The sequence below is a fragment of the Pelodiscus sinensis genome, chromosome 1, assembly GCF_049634645.1.
Source record: "Pelodiscus sinensis isolate JC-2024 chromosome 1, ASM4963464v1, whole genome shotgun sequence".
Classification (NCBI taxonomy): Eukaryota; Metazoa; Chordata; order Testudines; family Trionychidae; genus Pelodiscus; species Pelodiscus sinensis.
The window spans coordinates 51,976,403-51,996,864 of record NC_134711.1 but is presented as its reverse complement, the minus strand read 5'-3'; the positions used below and the strand labels follow the sequence as shown (position 1 = coordinate 51,996,864).

General features: G+C 41.3%; 1 protein-coding gene across 26 annotated transcripts in view; it reads right to left on the bottom strand.

Moving 5' to 3' along the window:
* The window catches only part of NRCAM (neuronal cell adhesion molecule), a 283,739-nt gene that overhangs the window by 30,559 nt on the left and 232,718 nt on the right, over positions 1-20,462 (bottom strand). For 12 of the 26 annotated variants that reach the window (XR_012904139.1, XM_075929879.1, XM_075929866.1 and 9 more), the window contains 4 exons: positions 13,204-13,408; positions 12,818-12,940; positions 8,479-8,655; positions 7,251-7,286 (listed from right to left, as the gene is read on the bottom strand). Coding sequence is in view for 25 of the 26 variants with exons in the window: in XM_075929879.1 (XP_075785994.1) it covers positions 7,251-7,286; positions 8,479-8,655; positions 12,818-12,940; positions 13,204-13,408 (541 nt within the window). In the remaining variant the exon portion in view is untranslated. Of the gene's footprint in view, positions 1-7,250; positions 7,287-8,469; positions 8,656-12,817; positions 12,941-13,203; positions 13,409-20,462 lie in introns of all 26 variants that reach the window. The other 14 variants (XM_075929932.1, XM_075929947.1, XM_075929952.1 and 11 more) reach the window with 2 other exon arrangements.

Sequence of the window (20,462 nt, the reverse complement as noted above, 5' to 3'; positions counted from 1 at the left end):
AGCAATGAAATACAACATTTTAAAACTGACATACAATTTTTTCAATATTTATTTCAATTGAATAGCTACTTAAATTCCTTGAGTAATGCTCCTATCATGTGACAAACTCACCATCAAACATGACTTCATGTGGATTCTCAAATCCCTGATTCTTGAATAGTACGCTACTATTCCATGAAGAAAGTGATAGATTGAGAAGGAAACATACATCTCTAGACCTGTACAGAGTGAAATGATATTGAATTTATCTGTACAACTGCACTGTGCTTTTTCTGTTTATTGCCATGTTGATAAGACCTGCCTTTTATGAGGCATTACTACACAACTATAGGTAGATGAGGAATATCGTCAAGAATGTAAACTAAGAAAAGACAAAAGGGGGAAGATATGCCATGAATTGACAAGAGTAAACAAAAAATTACAGGGAAATGAATTTTTGTTAAAAACAGCTATTGCACAATAAAACTCATTTCCCTATGAAACAGCAAGAGCCTTTTGCTTTTCTAGAATTCAGAGATGCAAGTATTAGGCTACTTTCACGCTAGCTGAGTTGCTGAGAATCTAGTAGTAGAGTTCCGCAGGAAATTCACATTCCTGATTATGAATATCCAGGAGGGATTTTAGTAAGGAGAATGAAGTGACCAGTTCCTGATGAGTGTTCAACACATAGGAGCCTGAACGGAGGAAAGCATAGTGATTTTTCATTAGAAAGCAAACAAACAGTATGTTTAAATCTGGCCTTACTAATGGAACCATGTGGCCCGGTTGTAATACAAAAGATACTAAGACAGAGTTGTGCAGATCCCTGAAGACAAGAATAAGAAACTTGAACTTGATATAGCAAAAGGAGGGGGAGCCCCTGGAAGGAAAGGAAAGAAGGAACTCACACAGTCAGAATGATATGCAGGGAATGTGATGTTACCAGCAGCATTTTATATGGAAAAAAGGTGGAGGAGGTGGACTACAATGGTGTCAAGAAAGCCAAGGAGGAAGAGGCTACAATAATCAAGAAAGAAGGCGGTAAGGGTCTCAGTCAGAGTTTGAGGGGAAGAGAAAAGAAAATAATTAAGGCAAAAAATAATTTTACAGGCACACTCTGACAAATCAGGCATTTTTATGGTGTCACAAAACTACTGTAAAGGCAGTTGCACTACATTACTCCACTTGGAGCTAAGGGCTGAGTGGCTTTCTCCCCACCCACAGTCCATACCGGTGATACTCTTTTCTGTCCTCCTGATTTGGTGTCTGAGGAGAAAACAACTAGCAACAGCAAGTCATATCAGAGAAAAAAAGGAGTGTGCAGAAAATCTATCTTAACTACTTATTATTGTATCTGAGTTCCACACAATCTTTCCATGTACAGTATTGTTGCCTCTCAAGAACCCTCTCAGGGAAGAAAGTACCATTAGCCTCATTTTTTTTTAAATGGGGAACTGAGGCACAGAGAACTAATTGATTTGCCTAGCATCAGGCAGGAAGCCTATCACAAAGCAGGAACTCATGCTTGGGTTTCCTCAGCCTCAGGCAAGTATGTGCCCTAACAACAGGACCCATCCTTAATAAGTGGTCTCATCTCCTGCAAGCAGAAACTTGCTACCACTTCCACTGAGATGACCAATACTTTAGTTAAAACTAAGAGATAAGAATGCAGATGAGAATGTTTTTAGTCCACACTAAACAGCTACCTATTGTATGTACAAGTGATACAGTCAAAAAAGGAATAGTTTCAAACTCAGTGCCTAACTTATAATAATGATCATTATATGAGCTAAATTCAAAGAATAAGATACTAGGCTAATGTATTCATTTGATTAGCAGTGTTAGTATTTTAGTGTTAATAGTTCTGTAGATTATGCAAATAATTGCACTTTTTTGTGTACATTATGTGAGCACATCCCCTGTGCTCTGAAGGTATGTATCTTGCTGTTTGCTCAAATCTCATTCTTTCTCCCTTCCTTATAAGACCTAATAATAGAAGTTGGCCCTGAAGTAAAGTAATTTCAATGACGTGTTTTTGGTTGTTCAGTAGTGTGTATGTATTCAGCTTCTTAGTAATTGTCTCATTTATTTCAGTAACCACAAGTCCAGCCAGGTGATGGATTGCAAAAGAAGCATAAACACACATTTATGCAGTTATCTACCTTCTAAGTGCCGACATTTTATATCAAATGATGTTTTACTTATGCAGTTTTTGGAAGAATGCATTTTAACCACCTGTTGCTTTAAAAACGACCTTTATAAGGAGCTGCATATTCTGAGTAAAGAGAAGTCATGGACATGGTCAAAAAGAACAGGGTTAACAAACACAAAGACCATGTTATTGTAAATTGGAAAATAAACTGAGTGTGACAGGGTAATTTATCCAGTCAAGTGAAGATTGTGTTTCCCTCTTAAGAGATCTAAGCTGGTGGGGGAAAAGGAAGATTTGCATGATAAAGGGGTATGGAGTTTCCTGCCTCGCCTTTGTTTGGTTTGGTTTTTGTTTAAGGATTCTTGACAGTGAAAATACCGAAGGGAGTGGGAATTCAAGTCTTTATGCTCTGCCAACACCCCAGGGATTTTCCTACTTGATGTAATAGCAGGTCCGTACTCAGGAATTTCTGTGAGTGGGTGCTTTTTTTTTTTTTTCTTGTAAATGTGGACCGCAAGGATATGAGCCCCCTTCCCCCCCTTGCCCTCCAAAGTAAGCATTCTCTGGCAGGCTGGGGGAAGGCAGGAGTGGCGAACTGATCTTCCCGAGCCTCCCCCTCCATGCTTCAGCTGGCCCAGGGAAGGCTGGGGCACATTTATCCAGCTCCAGCCTTCCTCCAGTCAGCCAAAGAATGTCGGAAGGAGGTTCAAGCAACACTCCACTCCTGCCTTTCCCCAGCCAGCCGTCTAGAGCATGTTTACCTGAGCTCACACCCTTCGCACCCCCCGCGTACGGGCCTGATTCATCAGTTCAAATCGCTAATTGGAAATCTGCCTGTATTTGAAGCCACATCCAAAATCTGTTCTCTAGCTTTAACCCTGTTGTGCTCTGGAGAACCATGTCTACCCCCATGCTGGTAGCTCAGGGTCTTCCACACACCTTGGTAAAAAGGGGAAGTATGACTTGCAGTTACCTCACAGAAAATTTGGAAATATACTCAGAGTCAGTGTCACTGCCAAATATAAGATGGAACAGATGATTTAGCATAAATAGTTAACACATTTTTCAAAGGGCCACTTAAGGTGAAGTAGCCCCTTAAGAACTCCCCTGTCATGGGCTAGTTAAGGGGGTCACAAATTGTTATAAGGAATCATACATCCAGTGTGGCTGTTCAGTTAATATTTTGTAGTCTCTAGCAAAGGTATGAATTTAAGCTCCCAGACTCTAAACTACTGTGCAAATTTCCTCTGAGGACAAGACCTGAGGGATCAGATACAGTGTGATGGCTTTGTGAAAAGTGTAGTAGCTTCAGTGGCATTTCCAAACCTGCTCGTATCCTCTTGCCCCCCTCTGAGCAAGCTGCAACAGAATCAGATACCACCCAAAGGGATGGCACCCTTACTTCCTATGGGACTAGAATGTGGGACTGAGGTGACAGCGGTGAAGGGGGGAATCACCCCTCAGAAATGGGGGTGAATGGGCTGAGGCTGTCAGTACCAAGCTGTGGCTGAGCAACAGCAACCGCTTAAGCAGCAGTAGCCTGTTCTGTAACAACTCCTATATATCTAAGCAGCAAAGGGCAAGGAGTGGGGCACTCACCTCAGCTGGGGGGGGAGAGGGAGAGGAGAGAGGCTACACTCTTGGCCCTTCCTGCTACAGCCAGTAGCCCCTTGCCCAGCCAGTCCCACCACCTGTCTTAGGGCACAGACTGTCTGCCCAGTGGACAAGGGGCTCTCATGCTATTGCTGCGGTTAGGAGGACATGAAGCAGAGCAGCAGTCGCCCGCCTCTCCCCCCCCCCCCCCCCCCCCACCATTCACCTGACTATGAGATCTTTGAGACCCGGATTCGGAATGAAGTTCTCAGAGGCAGCACAGAGGGATGGGGGCAAGACTACAGCTCCCAGAGGGCCGGTGCCCTTCCCTTCAGTGCTGGGCAATGAGTGGCAGATTCCATTCTTTGTCAGCTCTGATGATGCCTGTGGCAAGCAGCTGGCTGCCACTTCAGTCTGGCTGGAGATGTTGAAGCCTTCCCCAGCCTGGACAGAATTGGCCCCCTGGAGAACCATGGGAGGTGCGTTAGCACCCTTCGACCCCCCTTCCTCCCCTTACCTCCCATGTACTGGCCTAAATAGTCTATCCAGACATGAGAGTCTGGCTATGGGGGTTCATATGTACAGGATACTAAGTATGAACAATTTTTTCTCCTTTTACTTTCTCTAAATTACTGCAATATTCTGTCTGTTCAACTTCACACAGGAGAGAGAGGAAACCATCTCTTCCCCCATCATTTCCCCTCCCCCTTTTTCTTATTTAAAAGGGCTATTTTACCTTTTACCTTATGTGCAATTGCTTCTCTTAGTTTTGATCTAAAATATTCTGGGATGCCTGAAGCAATCATCTTCCCCTGAGAAGCATTACCATTCAGATCAGACCAATGCAGCTAGAGCTAATTTAAAGAATCTCAAGCTTAGCAATCAACAGCTAAGAGAAACTTAGAAAACAAGTTACTGTTGTTTAAAAGATTACAAGCAGTAGTGTACAGTCCATTTCAGAGTTCACTTCTGCTTGGATAGCAAGCAAGAAAGGTACTGATTCAAAAGGCAGAGGTTTTATTTTGAGGCTCTGGTAAAAAGTTGGAGGAATTATAAAGAGCCTTTGCTTACTATAGCTTTGCTTGATTTTGCACTTTAAGGTGCGGTTCTACTCTATGAATATGGCATCACGGGTTGTCTCACTGACTTGCACCTCAAATGTGTTTCTCTTCAGGGGGTCAAGTTGGAAAAACACAGAGTTGTACTCTTCTAAGCTCTGCTTGGAAAATAAGCTCCACTCACTTGAGACGAGAAAATGAGATGCTGTTTTCAAAGACTGTGCAGAGGCTGAAAACTAGACCATGTGGTCTACTGTGCTTTTGGGGCTTGTCTCCTTATCAATGGGGTTCAATGCACTGCTGGACTTCTTGGTGGTAGCTGCTTCTTGATGGTCAGTGTGGGGAGAAGAGTGTTTGTGATGCAGCACAGGAAAGAGTTAACTACATTGACATATTGGTTATCATCATTACTACCTGAGTTAATTGCCAGTGGGATGAATGGGGCAGGCAGTTGACATTTCACACCTGTCATTTCAGATGGTCTGAGAACTTAGATATCTAGCTTCTGTTACATTTGGTTCACATTTTCAAAGTTTTCTCTGAAATCGTAAGAACCATAGACTTTTTTTAAGTAAGGCTGAAATTAGACCCTCAGTTATACCTATGGAATCTAATTTTCTTTCAGTGGTTTTGTACAGTTGTAACTCATTGGGACTTAGTATATGATTGCCAAGAACAAGAATCCAATTCCTTGCTCCCAAGAGGTATTGACCTTTCACATGATAAATGGAGCGTGAAAAAGCAGTAAAAAGAAACAGTTGTTAAAGTAAGCTATACATAGAACAGAAACGTAAGAAGGTACCATTTTTATAAATCCAATTTCAGAATAGAAATACTTTAAATCAAATATGACCGAGTCAACTGATACTGGATTAGAACTGAGGTATGTTCTTCCGGGACTGATATAATTAAGCATACCTGATTGCTTTAGATATATATTCTATTGGACAATTTTTCTATGTTGTCAAGTGTATAAAAATGTTTCATAGGATACTGCGCCCATAGGTATTTATTTATGACTCCCATATTCTGAGAATCTACTGATTTTAATTTAGAAAATGTTTCATCATGGTTAATTATGTCTTCACAGTAAAGTGTATGGTTAAATCACTCATTCATAGACATCTGTACAAATCATAACTACATTAAAATGCATCCAATGGGCTGTGCTTTTATCTACTGTCACAACTGCTTCTCTTTTCCAAAGCTATTACAAGAACTATATGTGTGAAAGTGCATAGAATAGGAAAGCTTTATCTTCAAGAATTCTGCACAAAGCCAATTTTGTGTCTGACAAAGGGACCAGCTACTACACAAAGGAATAAACATAGCTAAATCCAAGGCCAAAGATGAACGCGTGTCTCAAGCAGTAGATGAATAACTGAAGAAAATAGCCCTGAATGCTCAGTCATAAGATTTGTGAATCTGAGAAAGAGAAGAAAAGTCATACAAAGAAAGTTGTCGCTTATCTGTTCAATCTGATCCCTCCTCTGTGCCCTTTTTCTGTGTACAGACCTGCAGCAGAAGAGGAACTCACCTAAGGTGCTGTCAGTAATATACCTCCTATACATATTAAATTGTAAGTGAAGGAAAGGTGACCAAATGGACAAAAATGACAATGGTTCAGAGCAAGAATGTTCCTCTTCCTAGATAATATGAGCACAGCAGCAGAGTTGCTGTTTTTATAATGGGGATGCTGAAAGCCATTGAACCAAACTGTAAAGCCTGAATATGATAGAAACCACTTCAAATCATGGGGTGCAGCAGCACCCTCAGTATTCCTAGACTGAGCACCTATGCTTGGTAGAGTGCTTTTAATATCAAGTTATGTACATCTACACAGAATGCAAGAGTGAGTCTCTGAGCGTAGGTTGGCAGACTCAGGCTTGTGCTAAAAACAGCTGTGTGGATACTCAGGCTCTGAAGCTTAGGTAGAGGGACAGGCTTCAGAGCCTGAGCTTGAGCCTAAGCCACAAGTGACTACATAGCTGTTGTTAGCACGTAGCGTGAGCCCCAGAAGTCTGAGTCTGTCAAGCTGGGCTCAGAGACTCACCGGATTCGCAACTGTACAGATGTCATGCATCCATAAAGGCTAACCTCTGTAAGGTAGACCAGCTCGTGTAAAAGAATGCCTGCTTACCCCATGCTAGTAAGAGAGTGATTCTGTGCCTAGTCCCTGAACAAAGAGGACAGCAACTTCATAAAGCAGAGAAAGAATTAGGTTTTGCAGAAATAAAGCTAACAAATTCCTCTGGAACTCTGCACAATGTACAGACTGTAAGTATTAAGATATTGGGTGCATCTTTATCAGAAAGGCAGCCTGTTATATAAACAGTTCCCCCAATCTCAATTAATAGCTAATACAACCATATATAGGCCAGTATTTTCTCTCCTTACCAGCAGAAATTTCCCCATTTAGAACACTGCAAAAATCCACACACTTACAAAATCATGCAGTTTTATTTTACCTTTGCCTGTACCTACAGCAGGAGGAAGAATACCAGCTTTAATGGGGGAAAATAAAAATAGGACACTATATAATTAGATACAACACCAAAGGAACATACATATAAATACAATTTTTCATTATAAACCATAAAAGCATGCACTAAGTAAAAAAGATCAAGGGAATAAGAAATTAAACACACACTTATGTTGAGCATTGATCGTGTATTCTATAAGTTAATATACATGCATTTATTAATCTTTACTGTTCATGCTTGTTAACATTCACTTTTAAAAAAAAGTTACACCTTATGATATAACTGGAATACACCTTATTAGATTTACTGGGTTTCATACCAACCAATATATGGCAATTCCAACTATAAGTTTACCAAATATGAAACAAGTAAATCTAAAGCTTGCAATAAAACAGATTTTAATATTAAAGATGTGCAACATTATCAAAGGCTACATCACAAAATTTCCAGAGATTTTTATCGTTTAAATTGAATTTCCATAATATTTTAAAAGATAGCACCGTCAACGAAGAATTCTCTACCAGATCATAAATCTAATATGCCTAAAACAACGTAAGCTTGTAGAGAGATACTCTTACTCCTAAGATAACATGCAGCTGTTCCAGATTCTTTAACTGTTGACCATATTACATGCTGGTCTTTGTTTAGCTGTGGTACTACATTTACAGTGCATTCATGTTCCTACTAGGCCCACAAAAATCATTTAGAGTATATATAAATTATTGTGATTTAGAGATCTGTATTGTTTTGTACTTTATATATTTCTACTAGCCAAATGGTATCCAGCAGCATTTCATGACTTTATCATTGGCCATAGGATAATAACCGGAACAAAGTACTGTACTTGTTACCAGAAGAGGTCATGGAAGCAGAATATTGTATGGTATGGATGACTTGGGCAAGGCACTTAAAACTTTGAAAGGCACATCTTATCCCAGAAAAGAAAGCAACCTAGGTCTTTTAAGGAAAGTGATATACAGAAGTAGATTTTTCCACCCATTTTTCAAGCTTCGGTTGTGAAAGAAAAATGTTGCACATCTTTTCTTTAAAATCTATTTTAAATAGCTCATATTAGTGCACACTAAAACCAGGGATGCTCTAGATCATTTTTAATAAAGATTGCAACAGCAAGAAAAAAAGTACTAACATTTTGTATAAAACATGTATGATTCTTTAAACTTAAATGGACTGTCTTTATACATACCCATCTTACCTTCATCCATAATTGTTACTGCTTCCTCAGTTATTTGACTTCCAGATCCAACTGATGTTTGGGCATAAAAGTAAAACTTGTATCGTGTGCTGTAATTTAAATTACTTAATATCAAGCTGGTCTCATTTGCAGGAATTCTGATATCTACCAAAGGACCTAATTCATGAGTGCTGTTAACTGAGAAAACAAAAAGAGTTAGATGGTTTATCTCTGAATATCTAATTAGGATATCTAATATCTATGTGACAGTTGTGTTAGTTAAAAAATGTGATAGCCAGGATACTGCCTTTCTTTTTAAATTTCTTTCCAAAGCTGTTCATTTGCTCTTTGCAGAAATGATAAATATTGTCACTTTTGCTATCTGACTTGATACATCACCCATATGCTGCATAGAGGCTGGCACCTAAGGTGTAGTTCTGAGAAGGGAGACAGGGAGATGTTTTTACCAGTAAAAAGACTAAGAGAAACATTTACCAAGCACCTAAGCCACTTAGGAATATAAGCCCCAGTTTGAAAAATGACTTTGTGCCAGATTTTCAAAGGTATCTAAGTGCCTAAGGATGTAGACTGTTATCTAGTGAGATTTTCAAAAGTATCTAAGGAGGTGAGGATGCATTGCCTGAGAAAAAAGCATCCCAAAGGCATGGCTGTGTAAGAAGCTACCCTGGAGATAAATTAAAAGTTAAAGATACTTTCTGATAACAATAGATGATTATGTGATTAAAAGTCCTCATTACAGTCATTCTTGGAAAACATTGATAACCTGCAAATGTGTTTCAGTGAAATACTTATTTTATATATAAATATATAATGCATTTTATTTGAATACTACTAAATTGGGTGTGCGTGCACACACACATATATGTACACTGCCTCTTTCCCCGCCCATATATTTCATAGCCAAATGAACCCTCCCTACAGTTACCATGCAGAAAATAAAATATTCCAAGTAGGACACACATCATGTTGCAAATAGGGTTTTGGGGTTTTTTTTTTTTTTTTTTTTTACATTTTCACAGTATTTTACTTGAACATTCATAAACTATAAATATATGCACATATGTACATGCTATATATGGCCCAAACAGTTTTTTATTTTTTGGCAACTGATCCATGCTTCCTTTCCACATATAATAAAAGGGCATGTATTAGGGATGTTAATAAGTGCATAATTCATTAATCATATAGTCAACATTCATTTTGTCAACTACACAATTCATCAATAAGGGGTAGCTCTCAATCCTAGCTTGTGCTGGGTCTGGCAACTACCACCGCTGTGGCTCTGCACGACAAACACCTGTAATGCAGAGCCACTGCAGGGGCTGATGCTGGGTCCCGGCACTTAGAGCCAGCTCGTGAGCAGGCTGGCTCAGTCCCAGCTCGTCCCAGGACAGGACATCAACCCCTGCTGCAGCTCTGCAGTCAAAGCACTAAAAGCCAGCTTGGGCTTCATGCTGGGTCCCAGCACAAGCCAGGACTGAGTCAGCCTCTCAATGAGCCCATTAAAAATGTACTTGGAGGGGGAGGGGACAGTGTTGCATGTGGTTGACAGCATTACCAGCTTATTGATTATACTATCACAGCCCTAGTATGTATGTGCAACTATCAACTAAACAATAAACAAAATATTCAGATGAACCTGCAGCTATATCCCCTCACTACTGCTATCTTTTCATATTATACTCGCTATGAAGAATCAGGCCTAGGCAGTTGCTGGAGGAGATAACAGCAAAAAAACCCGCCTGATGTACATGAAGGAGTGTATGTGATGTAGCAGACGGCTGTCTTCCCTTCACATTGATAATGAATGAAATATGCCTTCAGCTACCTGGAGTTCTCAATCACGATGAAGGATGAGGTGCACAAGGTGTTTGAGGTGGCCACATGGACTGCCCTGCAGTCCAAGTGTGGGCACGAGAAAAACTCATACCAGCTGCTGTAATCCCACCTCCTGCCAGGCCCTCCTTCCGATCCCACGCTTAGGGGATAGGAAATTGATGGTCCCTCCATCATAGCTCAATAGCTTCTAGAGTACACTCAACCATCTCTTCTGGCTACTGGAGCCTCATGCAGTCATGTGGTGTGATCCATGGCACAGTCCCCTTCAGACCCATTCAGTCTCTCCCACTGAACACTCGGGGTGGGGGGGGGGGAGGGGGACAGAGCTTAGCGTCTTCCAGTCGCCCTTCAAATGGAGCCTGAAATCATTCGGCTTGCTCAGAGTAGCCTGCCCTGAAAGTCTTGGCCAGTTGCAAACCTGCAGACCCTCACTGAGGAGCTTGTCACTGCTGCTACCAGTTTTAGTGGGTCAGCCTGGGCCTCTCCCATCCACAGACCGCTAACCATGCCACCTCCTTGTATAAGTTCATCATCAAGTTGCCCCTCTCCTGGGATCTGCCTCCTGCTCCAGGGAATGGTAGGGTCAAAGGTGCTGCTGCCTGCTGTACAGGTTTCTTCCTCCACACACCTGTTTATCTCTTGCTAACCAGGCGTGCCCACCCAGAAAACTATGTACGTTTATTCAGCAGCAATGTGGGCGGCTTTGCCTCAGGAGAGTGCCCAACTCCAGCTCCCACTCCTCCCTCTCAGGGTTAGGGACTCCTGTAACCAGTGCCACAGTCAGAGCTTTGATGGCATGCTTTCTCTTTGCCCCACCCAGCTCACAGATACTGACATGCTGCCCCATCTGGTTTGTATGTTCATGGGAAAAGTGATCATTACTTTTCAACTGTACTTGAAAGACAAACAAGGTGACTCTTAGGGGCTCAGTCTTTCAGAAAATATATGAAACAGTTCCTGACCATTTGTAGTCATGATATATCTGCCTGACTACCTACTCTCCCCACACACATTAACTGGGAAGAGTGCTTTCTATCCGGTAACTATTGTGCAATGGTACTGCATTCTGGTGAACCACTATTATATTTTAGCCTAGAGCTCTGTGCTCAGCAATGCTGGGTGAAGTGATTACTACATATTCAATGTAAAATCAGTATATTAATAAAGGGATCCAACTGTATGATATATGCTACATCAGATATTTATCTTAACCATTGCAGAGAGCACAACTGTATTTATTAGAGTAACAATGCTGTAATTCTGCTATCCTTTGCAAGAATTACATTGCTCCTCAGAGTGCAAGTCAGGGGTAAGGACATATTGTACGTATAGAGAAATAGTTTCTGCCGCAAATAACTTAACATCCAATTTAACACAGAAACATATGAAGAAGGTGTGACAAATAAATGGGAGGACAATTAATTGGATTTGAGTCATTGAAAAAAAATTGTTTTTTGAAGGGTTTAGTACTAATATATAACAAATCCGAAATCTTGATAACATCAGCTATCTGCCTAACCATTATCAGTTGGCTATGTGCTGTAGACTTGTTGATAGAAAAGGGGATCTGAAGGAGGACAGATTATTGGATTTACAGTCTAGTTTGAGAGGGCCTTCCATGACTTGTTTATTGTTTTGCTGACAATTACAAATCAGCTTGTACTTGCCTTTTGGAATGACGCATGAATCAATTCATTGTAGAGCAGTACAAATCAATCAAATACCTCAAATCACCCAGTTGTAGCCCAGGGGATGAACTCTTGCAGAATGAACACATTGGAACAATTGTCAAGGTAGATGAACTTTTACCATGTTTCAACTAATATACGATTCAGAATGATTTATTTTTAATGTACAAACGGCATACCACACAGTTGTTGTAATTTATGAAATAACTACTTAATAGGGATGTAAGCTACTAGCTGACTACTCAGGAAGCAAATGCTTATCGGGTAATCAAGTAGGAACTAGACCAGTCGTTTCCCTCCACGTACTGCCTCTATCAGAGAGAGGCAGCTGGGGGGGAAACATGAGCCGGTGCTGGGGGGAGCCAGCTTAAAAGCCAGTTCCCTGTCACTTGCTCCACGGGGGGCAGGGAAAGAAGGAGAATGGGGAAATGGCATGAGCAGGAATTGAAACAGTCCCACTTGCACTGGTTCCGTCTGCTGCTCCTCTCCCTTTGAAGTGTACAAGAGCCAGCTCTTCAAAAGAAGAGGCACAGAGGGGAACCCGCACTGCAGGCATAGGTTCCTGCTGCCTCTCTCCCTTTGAAATGCACAGGAGCCATGGGCAGCTCTTGTACATATCAAAGGGAGAAGCGCAGCGGGATAGCGAGTGCCCCCCTTATTGACTAAACTGAGTAGTCGATGGAAATGTCATCAGCTACTCAATTAGCTGATTAATCAAAATTTAACACCCCTACTACTTAAAGAGATAAACTTGTATTCAGCAGGCAGGTAATTTGAGACAAGTTTTTTTTATTTTACCGTTATTTACTTACTTGGTTGAAACTTTAATGTATATGCTATCAAAACACCATTTGGGTGAGTAGGTGGACCCCATTCCAAAGTGAGAGAGTCCAGTGTTGGATTAGTAATCTTCAAAAAGGAAGGTGAGCTGGGAACTTGTAAGAAGAATATATGGTAAATGCTAAGTAAATTACACTAGAATGTCTTATAATACACGCTGGTTTAACTTCTGTATCATTTTTACATTTGCTTTCACTTTTGTACATAACATAATGTTTAATATCCTGACTACTTTAAACCCCCAATTTTATTTTCTTTCTATTATCAAAGAAAATTTAAAATTAATGAACAATCTTACAATGGGCTATTTTTTAAAATGATAAGCTTAGTTTTAAACCTTAGTTTTCTCATTTCATACCTCCTTCAGGAGTCTTAAACAATTTGTCAGGACTTGCTGGTCCTTCCCCTTTACCATTAACAACTCTAACATTCAGCTTGTAAGAACTATAAGGCTCCAGTCCTGGTAACATGCCATGTGTCTTGTTTCCACTGAATGTCAGAATCTTTTTCTCCACATGTCGTCGCCTTCTTTTAGATAAATTCTGGACTTTCCAGTAGTATATCTAAACATTAAAGAAAACCTGTAGTGAGTATTTCGGTATTCCTGCAAATTGGTATCTAAGTTTTATTCATGAACACTTAACTAAGTTTCAAAAGGGGGTTACTTAGGACTAGACAGTGGCTTTTTAAAAAGCTCCATGTAAGGGGCAGTGCAAGGCTGAACTGTACCAGAAACAGATAAAGGATCAGACTGTGACTTTCAGAACCTCAAAGATATGTTTGTGCGTGGACACAAAGCAACTTTTCTAAGCTGGAATGACAGGAAAATCATCAAAGAGGACCTACAACCCAGTTCTGCAAGTTAATCCACACAGAGGTCAGAGTCTGCCTTCATCTCACTGCAAGATCTGGGTTGCAGTCTGAGCCACAAGCTGAGGATGACCAATGAAGCTCCTTTTGCAGTCCATTTTATAGTGTCATAGAATCCTAGAATTGGAAGGCACCTCGAGAGAGCATCAAATCCAGTCCCCTGTTCTCACAGCAGGACCAAGCACCATCTAGATCAAGGGTTCCCAAACTAGGGGGTGTGAAGAAATTCCAGGGAGGGGGCCTTCCCCCCATCAAGCTTTGCTGCCCTGTTCAGTTCCTTTTTTTTTTTCTTCTCAACAAGTTTTGCTGCTATTTGGGGTGTGTGCGTGAGGGTTTTTCAAAAATAAAAAAGGGGGGCATGATGCCAAAAAGTTTGGGAACCACTGATCTAGATCATTCCTGATAGGTGTCTGTTTAACCTGCTCTTAAATATCTTCAGCTATAGAGACTCTACAACCTCCATAGGCAAGTTATTCCTCTGTTTAAACACCCTGACAGTTAGGAAGTTTTTCCTAATGTCCAACCTAAACCTCCCTTCCTATGAAGCCTATTTTACATATGCATAATCTTTTTTAAAAAATAATTCTCTCCCTGAACTCTGTAGAGGCTTTTTTTTAACAACAATTCTCTTGCTTCTGAATGCATAACCCTCTTTAATAAAGGACAGATACATAAAGGTGAATGAACATACACTCAGGATGAATTTTAAGTAGCTGTCCACTTAACAGTGAAAAGGGGGATTGTGTGCCCAGTCTCCTGTGCACTCATAGCAAACATTTAGGCTGGTCCACAGTGGTATTTCAGAGCTCCCATGGGACAACTAATAACTAGGACTTAGCTCATTTTTTCAAATCTTGCCTTCCACCCATGAATGGGGTAAGAGACTCTTGAGGAAGGACTACAGGTCTCCTGTTTTCCCATTGGCAAGAGATCCACCCCACAGATCTTATCCCTTTTACCTTTATCCACATTGGACACCAGCCACAAGTTGTTGTAAGCTAAGCATGAACATTACTTTCCTAATGTCAAGCCTTTTTAAGTCTTAATGCTATACCTAATACATACAAAGAAACCCGACAGACCAGACCCTCTTATCAAGTTAGTCCAATGGGAAAAAAATCCTTCCTAATCCCAAAATGGGCAATTAGTCAGACCTGCAGCATCCTAAATAATGGCATCAATATTATACTAAATATAATAACTAACTAAAGTAGACTTCTGATAACCCGGCACCTTTGAGACCGCAGGGGTGCTGGATTATCAGATATGCCGGAGTATCAGGTGTTACTCCGCCAGGGACTCTGTGACAGGTCTGCCAGGGGCGGGAGGAGGTTGGCGGGGAACGGCGCGGTGAGGGGCGAACTCTCTGCCATTTTGCAGTGAGGCGGGGGAAGCCCCGCGCAGTCACCAGCAACAGGCCAGCTGGGACTGCAAGCAGCACTGCGGGACCAACCCGGCAGCACCCCAGCTGCTCTGCCCCGCCGCTTCCCCAAGTCCACCGCTGCTGCTTGCAGCCCTAGCTGGCCTTTAGCAGGCAGCTGCGCGGGGCTTTCCCCGCATCCCTGCAAAATGGTGGAGGGCTCGCTCCTCACCGTGCCGTTCCCCGCCGACCCCCCGGCCAGAAGACTGCGGTCCGGCAGAGCTGTCACAGGGGTATAATCCTCTTCTCCTCTCCTCCCTTTCCCTTTCCCAGCCCGTGAGCACGCATGGGGCTCACAAGAGCTCCAATTGTCTGTCTGGCTGGAGCACTTCCAGGTTCCAGTTGGTGCTGGAATATCAGGAGTGCCAGACCACTGGATGCTGGACAATTGGAGTTTTACTGTAGTGACTCCATTCCCCCATGTCCAACCAATGGAAAGGCAGCAGACCTGACAGTGGGTAATCCCCGGTTGTAGTAATTCAGCCTATAAATATAACCTTAGTGTGAGTCCTGCCACCAGGGTCTGCAACTCACCCACTCTCCCAGCAGAGCTAATGGCTATCACTTCACTAAGCAGACCAATCAAGTGGAAGGCTTCCTATCGTTAAGTAGGACGTACTGGACAGGCTCTGAGCAATGCTTTTTCTCCTTGGTTAGTCATACATAAGGTGCAAGAGGCTCTTCTTAAGGGAGGCTGAAGAGTTGCCTCAGAACCTGGAGAGCTCATGCTTCATCTTATGAGACCTCTTCTTTGGCACCTATGACACAAAACGACTTCTGTGCCTCTTAGGAGAGGCTCCCTCTGCAGGAACAGGAGGCAGCAGCACTGTCCAAACTGGATGATTGGTAGCCCAAAGAAGGCCTCAGTATCAGGTAAGGCCTCATGGCCTGTTCAAGAAGTGCTACTTGAGCTGAAGGTCCTGTGTCATCTGGGTCCTCTTCTTGAGCCATTACAGATTGAACAGAGATCCTTAAGGTGGCCAGAGCCAGGTTCTTGTATGGGGATCACTGTCAGGAACTGCCCCTTCACACAAAGGGCAATTTCTGAACCCCAAGAGGGTATCACCAGGCAGCAAAGCTGCTACCAGTGCATTATACTCTAACTTTTTCACTAACACTAATTAAACTATTAACTATGTACAATAAAGTAGTGTAAGAGGAGAAATTGTGAGATTCTGAAAACAACAGCTATCTGGAGCTCTGACTCTGAGCCTGACCCCCAAGCAGTGAGAAGAAACTGAAGTCGATCAGGTGGCGCTGCCTCATAGCCAGGTGATGAGCTGAGGCACTAGGTGTGAGTGCAATGCAAAAATCTCTAGCTGGGGCACACGGGATGTGCACACACCTACTTGGAATGCATGTCTGCATCTACTCAAAGAAGAACCAAAATTGTTGTCAGAGACTAGACATTAATTACTGAACAAAATAATTAGGGGACAGGCTGGTCTGCCCATCACTCTCTTTTGGTGTCCTAAAAAGTAAAAAAACTCAGGGGAGAAAATCAAAACAAATGCAACAATTACTGACTGAAAAAAGGGAAGGAGTAAGATTTCCCATCATGGCTGCCTTTCCTACAATTCCTGGGACCTACAGTTACACTTTTAAACATTTGTCGTTCTGATTCTGAATGATGTTCAGATCTGCCCAGGGTGGAGAGTAAGAGACCTAGATGACATCACCCCTCCACTGGCTTTGTCTGATTCCCTAACACCACCTGGGTTGTGAAACTGTTATTTCATCCCTTGGGTGTCCTTTTACTTCTCCACCTTATATCTTCCCTTTGCTATCCTTCTCCTTTTGCTTTCTGACTAATAGGAGTCTATCTTAGCCAGCAAAGGCATTTTCCAACACTGATATAAGCTTGAGAGCACCAAGGCAACTAAAAGCAATGTCCTGAACATCCATATGTTGGAACAAATTTGTGAGGTCTCGTAATGGCTGGTAACACTCTGAAAGTATGTCTGTTTCTCCAGCAAAGAGAATGCAAATGAGAGTCCGTAGCAGAGAATTTTCTATCTTTGCTGTTCTTTTCTCTTCCCTATTGTGTGTGTTTGTCTTGGGTTGCTCCTGTGAAACAGAATTGGACTTTCACAATAGTAGCAATAACGAAAGCTCCAGTTCAGTGCAACTAACTTCTTTTTTCCCCTAAAAGAACAGATATGATAATTTTTAATGCTATCTAAATCAGGGATGGGAAACCTTTATTTGGGTCAGGGGCTGCTGACTCACAGAAAAATCAGTCGGGAGGAAGGCAGCGGGGACTGGAGTGACAGCACAAACTCCCCAATGCTGTGGGGACGGGAAGGAGCCCTGAGACCTGGGGGCCAGATCCAGGCAAGCCAGGACCATATCCAGCTCCTGTGCCTCAGGTTCCCCACCCCTGATCTAAAAGATGGTCAAACAAGGGTTTTTAAAAATTATTCCAGATGAGGAGAAAGGGAACAGAAATAAAGGATGTTGTTAAAATGAAAGCCTTGGGGAATACTTTACATTGCAAATACTTTAACTGTTTTTTCTGCATCTTTAATACAAGGTTACAGGGATTTATAATTGTGTGTTTTCCATGGGACTAAGCAGGCCTCTGCATAGTAAACTCTGGACCTTGTTTTACACTGTTTAATCTGGACAGTGACTAGATTGTGTTTATTTCTTTGACTCCCTAGGGACCGTGTATTCCATCAAAATAAATACAACACATTCCTACTAGGCATGTATGTTATCTTGTGTCTGCCCACTTCCCTCCCTCTATGTGGACACTGCCTACTTCCCTGGAGTTCATTTAAAGTACTTTCATGGTTGACTGCAGGGGAGGGCATTTCTGTCATCTACCTTCAACATTTTAGAATGTTATACACAGCAAACAATTAGTGTGCTCTCTTGAAACCTAAACCTGTGAGGTACTGAGCAAATTCAGGCTTGTACCCTCTCCTTTTCTGGTGAATAGGAACCTAGGTTTGAATACCTCAATCCCTAATTCCTTTGAATACTTCTCCTTTCTTGTTCTGATCATGTTCTTCCTGGGTATTCATGAATGGTATTCACCTCCATTCATTTGCAAAAGGTCAAATGCTGAAGTCACTGCATAAGGGGTGTTTTTGGTAACACATGCTCTTTGGTGTCTGCTAAGTACTACTCACAACATTCCAGTTAGGTTGATGGTGTTTTTTTCAGACTTAATAAAGGTGATGGTTTAAATTCTCAGTATATTTGTCTTAGTGCTGTGTCTCTCTTCTCTTGATTAGAGGGTTTAGTATTTCCCAGAATGAAGGTGTGAGCTTCTTTGGCATAATTACAGAGATTCTCCTTAGCACCTTTTAGTTTATCCTTCTGTCACCTAAAACAATTCTCAAGAGAGTGTTAAAATTTGCTCACTCTGAATTTTGGGTTATTCTTAGGAACATCACCCTCAAACATATCAACATTTATTTTGGAGAGCCACTGTTATGCAGTGAGTCTGGTTCCACGCTAAAATTATTAAATTAGGTATATATGGGGTAAAATCCTAGCTCCAGTGTTATCAATGGCAAGATTCTCATTTAATTTAGTGCAGAAGGATTTTCCCCACTAAAGATGTGTCTATGCTAAGAAATTATTTTGAAATAATTACACTTGAAATACTTACTTTCAATTACTCTGGGGAGTAGTTATTTCGAAATAGCAGCAGCAGACCGTCCACACTAATGAGGAAAGCAGGAGTACAGCTTTTGAAATAACCAGCCTGCTATTTCAAAATAACAGGCTTGGTAGTGAGGATGCTCCGCTTATTATTTTGGAATAAGGGGCGGGGTTATTTTGAAATATTTCCTTAGTGTTCAGAATAGAAAAAGAAGGACTTCTTATTAGTACTGAAAGCCCATTTAGACCTAAAGAAATCTATTATGGAAACATGATCTGCTTTTGGTTAAGAATCTTATTCTTGTCATTTTGAATTCTAATTTGTTTTAGTTTTAGTTTAATTAGGAGGTCTACTTAATGGTGCTAGTGTCGTGTTATCCTGTTAGGGATCAAATTATACATATTGATATCAGGATTTTAAGTTTATTAAGCTCATGTAGCCCAACCTTGGTTTCAGTTAAATTAAGTGCAAACTTCAGATTGATTTCAATTATAGTAATAAGAGGAACTACTTGTTTTTATTACTTTGCTTGTGATTATTTGTTATTGCGGCATAATAGTCTTCCGCATTATATTGTGGGAAGACTCACAATATAAAAAGAGTGTCTACAGAGGCAGAGGCTTCCTTCTGAAGGAAAGGGATTGGCTCTACTGGTTTTCAATATAAAAGATAACTCTCTATGCCCTTCAGTTTTGAACTGAAGCAGTTGGGTACAATTTAGGTAGGAAAACAACAACTACATCCTGGCTGATCAGATTTGTGCAGCAGAATTTCTTTGATACTAATCAGTTAGGGAACACCTTGAAAATTCTTACATTATATAGTACTTCTACACAAGTATAATGATTAGATCAGGATGAGTAAATCAATCAGTGTTCAGCCTGTGGCAAGCTTGTATTCAATTTGGATTTTGCATCTTTTCTGAACCACTTGGAAGCATTTTTACAAATCCAAACTTTATTAGGTAACAGCAAAAGGAAAGAAATAAGAACAATAGCATAGACTATATGGCAACTGTAACCTAAAGAGATTGGTCTAGAGCAGCATTTCTTAAAGTGTGTTCTGTGCAGTTGGAGATGTGCCACAGAGAGACCAGAATTCAAAATGGCTGCCCTTAAAGGGACAAGCTTTTTGGGGGGGGGGGTCAACAACTTTTCCCTGGGGAATGGCCATCCTTAAAGGGGCAAACCTCTTTTTTTTTCTCAACAATTTTTTCCCTGGGGGCTTTTTCCCCCCCCTCAACAAAAGTAATCCTTGGTGTTCTCCATAAAAAAAAATTATTGCTTGATGTTCCTCAGTATTAAAAAGTTTAAGAAACACTAGTCTAGGGGAGGAGAGAGTTACAAGTGTTTTAAAATCTGCTATGAGGAAAATATGAAATAAAAATATTTAGAGTAAAAAGAAGAAGAAAAAGCCCAAACAAGGATATACTAACATTTTAGTTCACTTGAGACTTCCACACAGCTTCAGTGTTGACAAATACTGATAACTTTCTCGCTCCTTATGCCATTTATGTGACAATGAAAGCTTAAACTCTGTTGGCAGTCACGGAATCAAAACTACCCCACAGGTGAGTCATGACACCTTCATTTTCAGAAATGTTAAATCACAAACTTTTCAGAAAGCACATTAGTGGGGGAATGTCAGCATTCAGGCTGAAAATTGTCTTTGACTGAAGTGAACTTGAAGGACATCCTACCAGGTGACACAA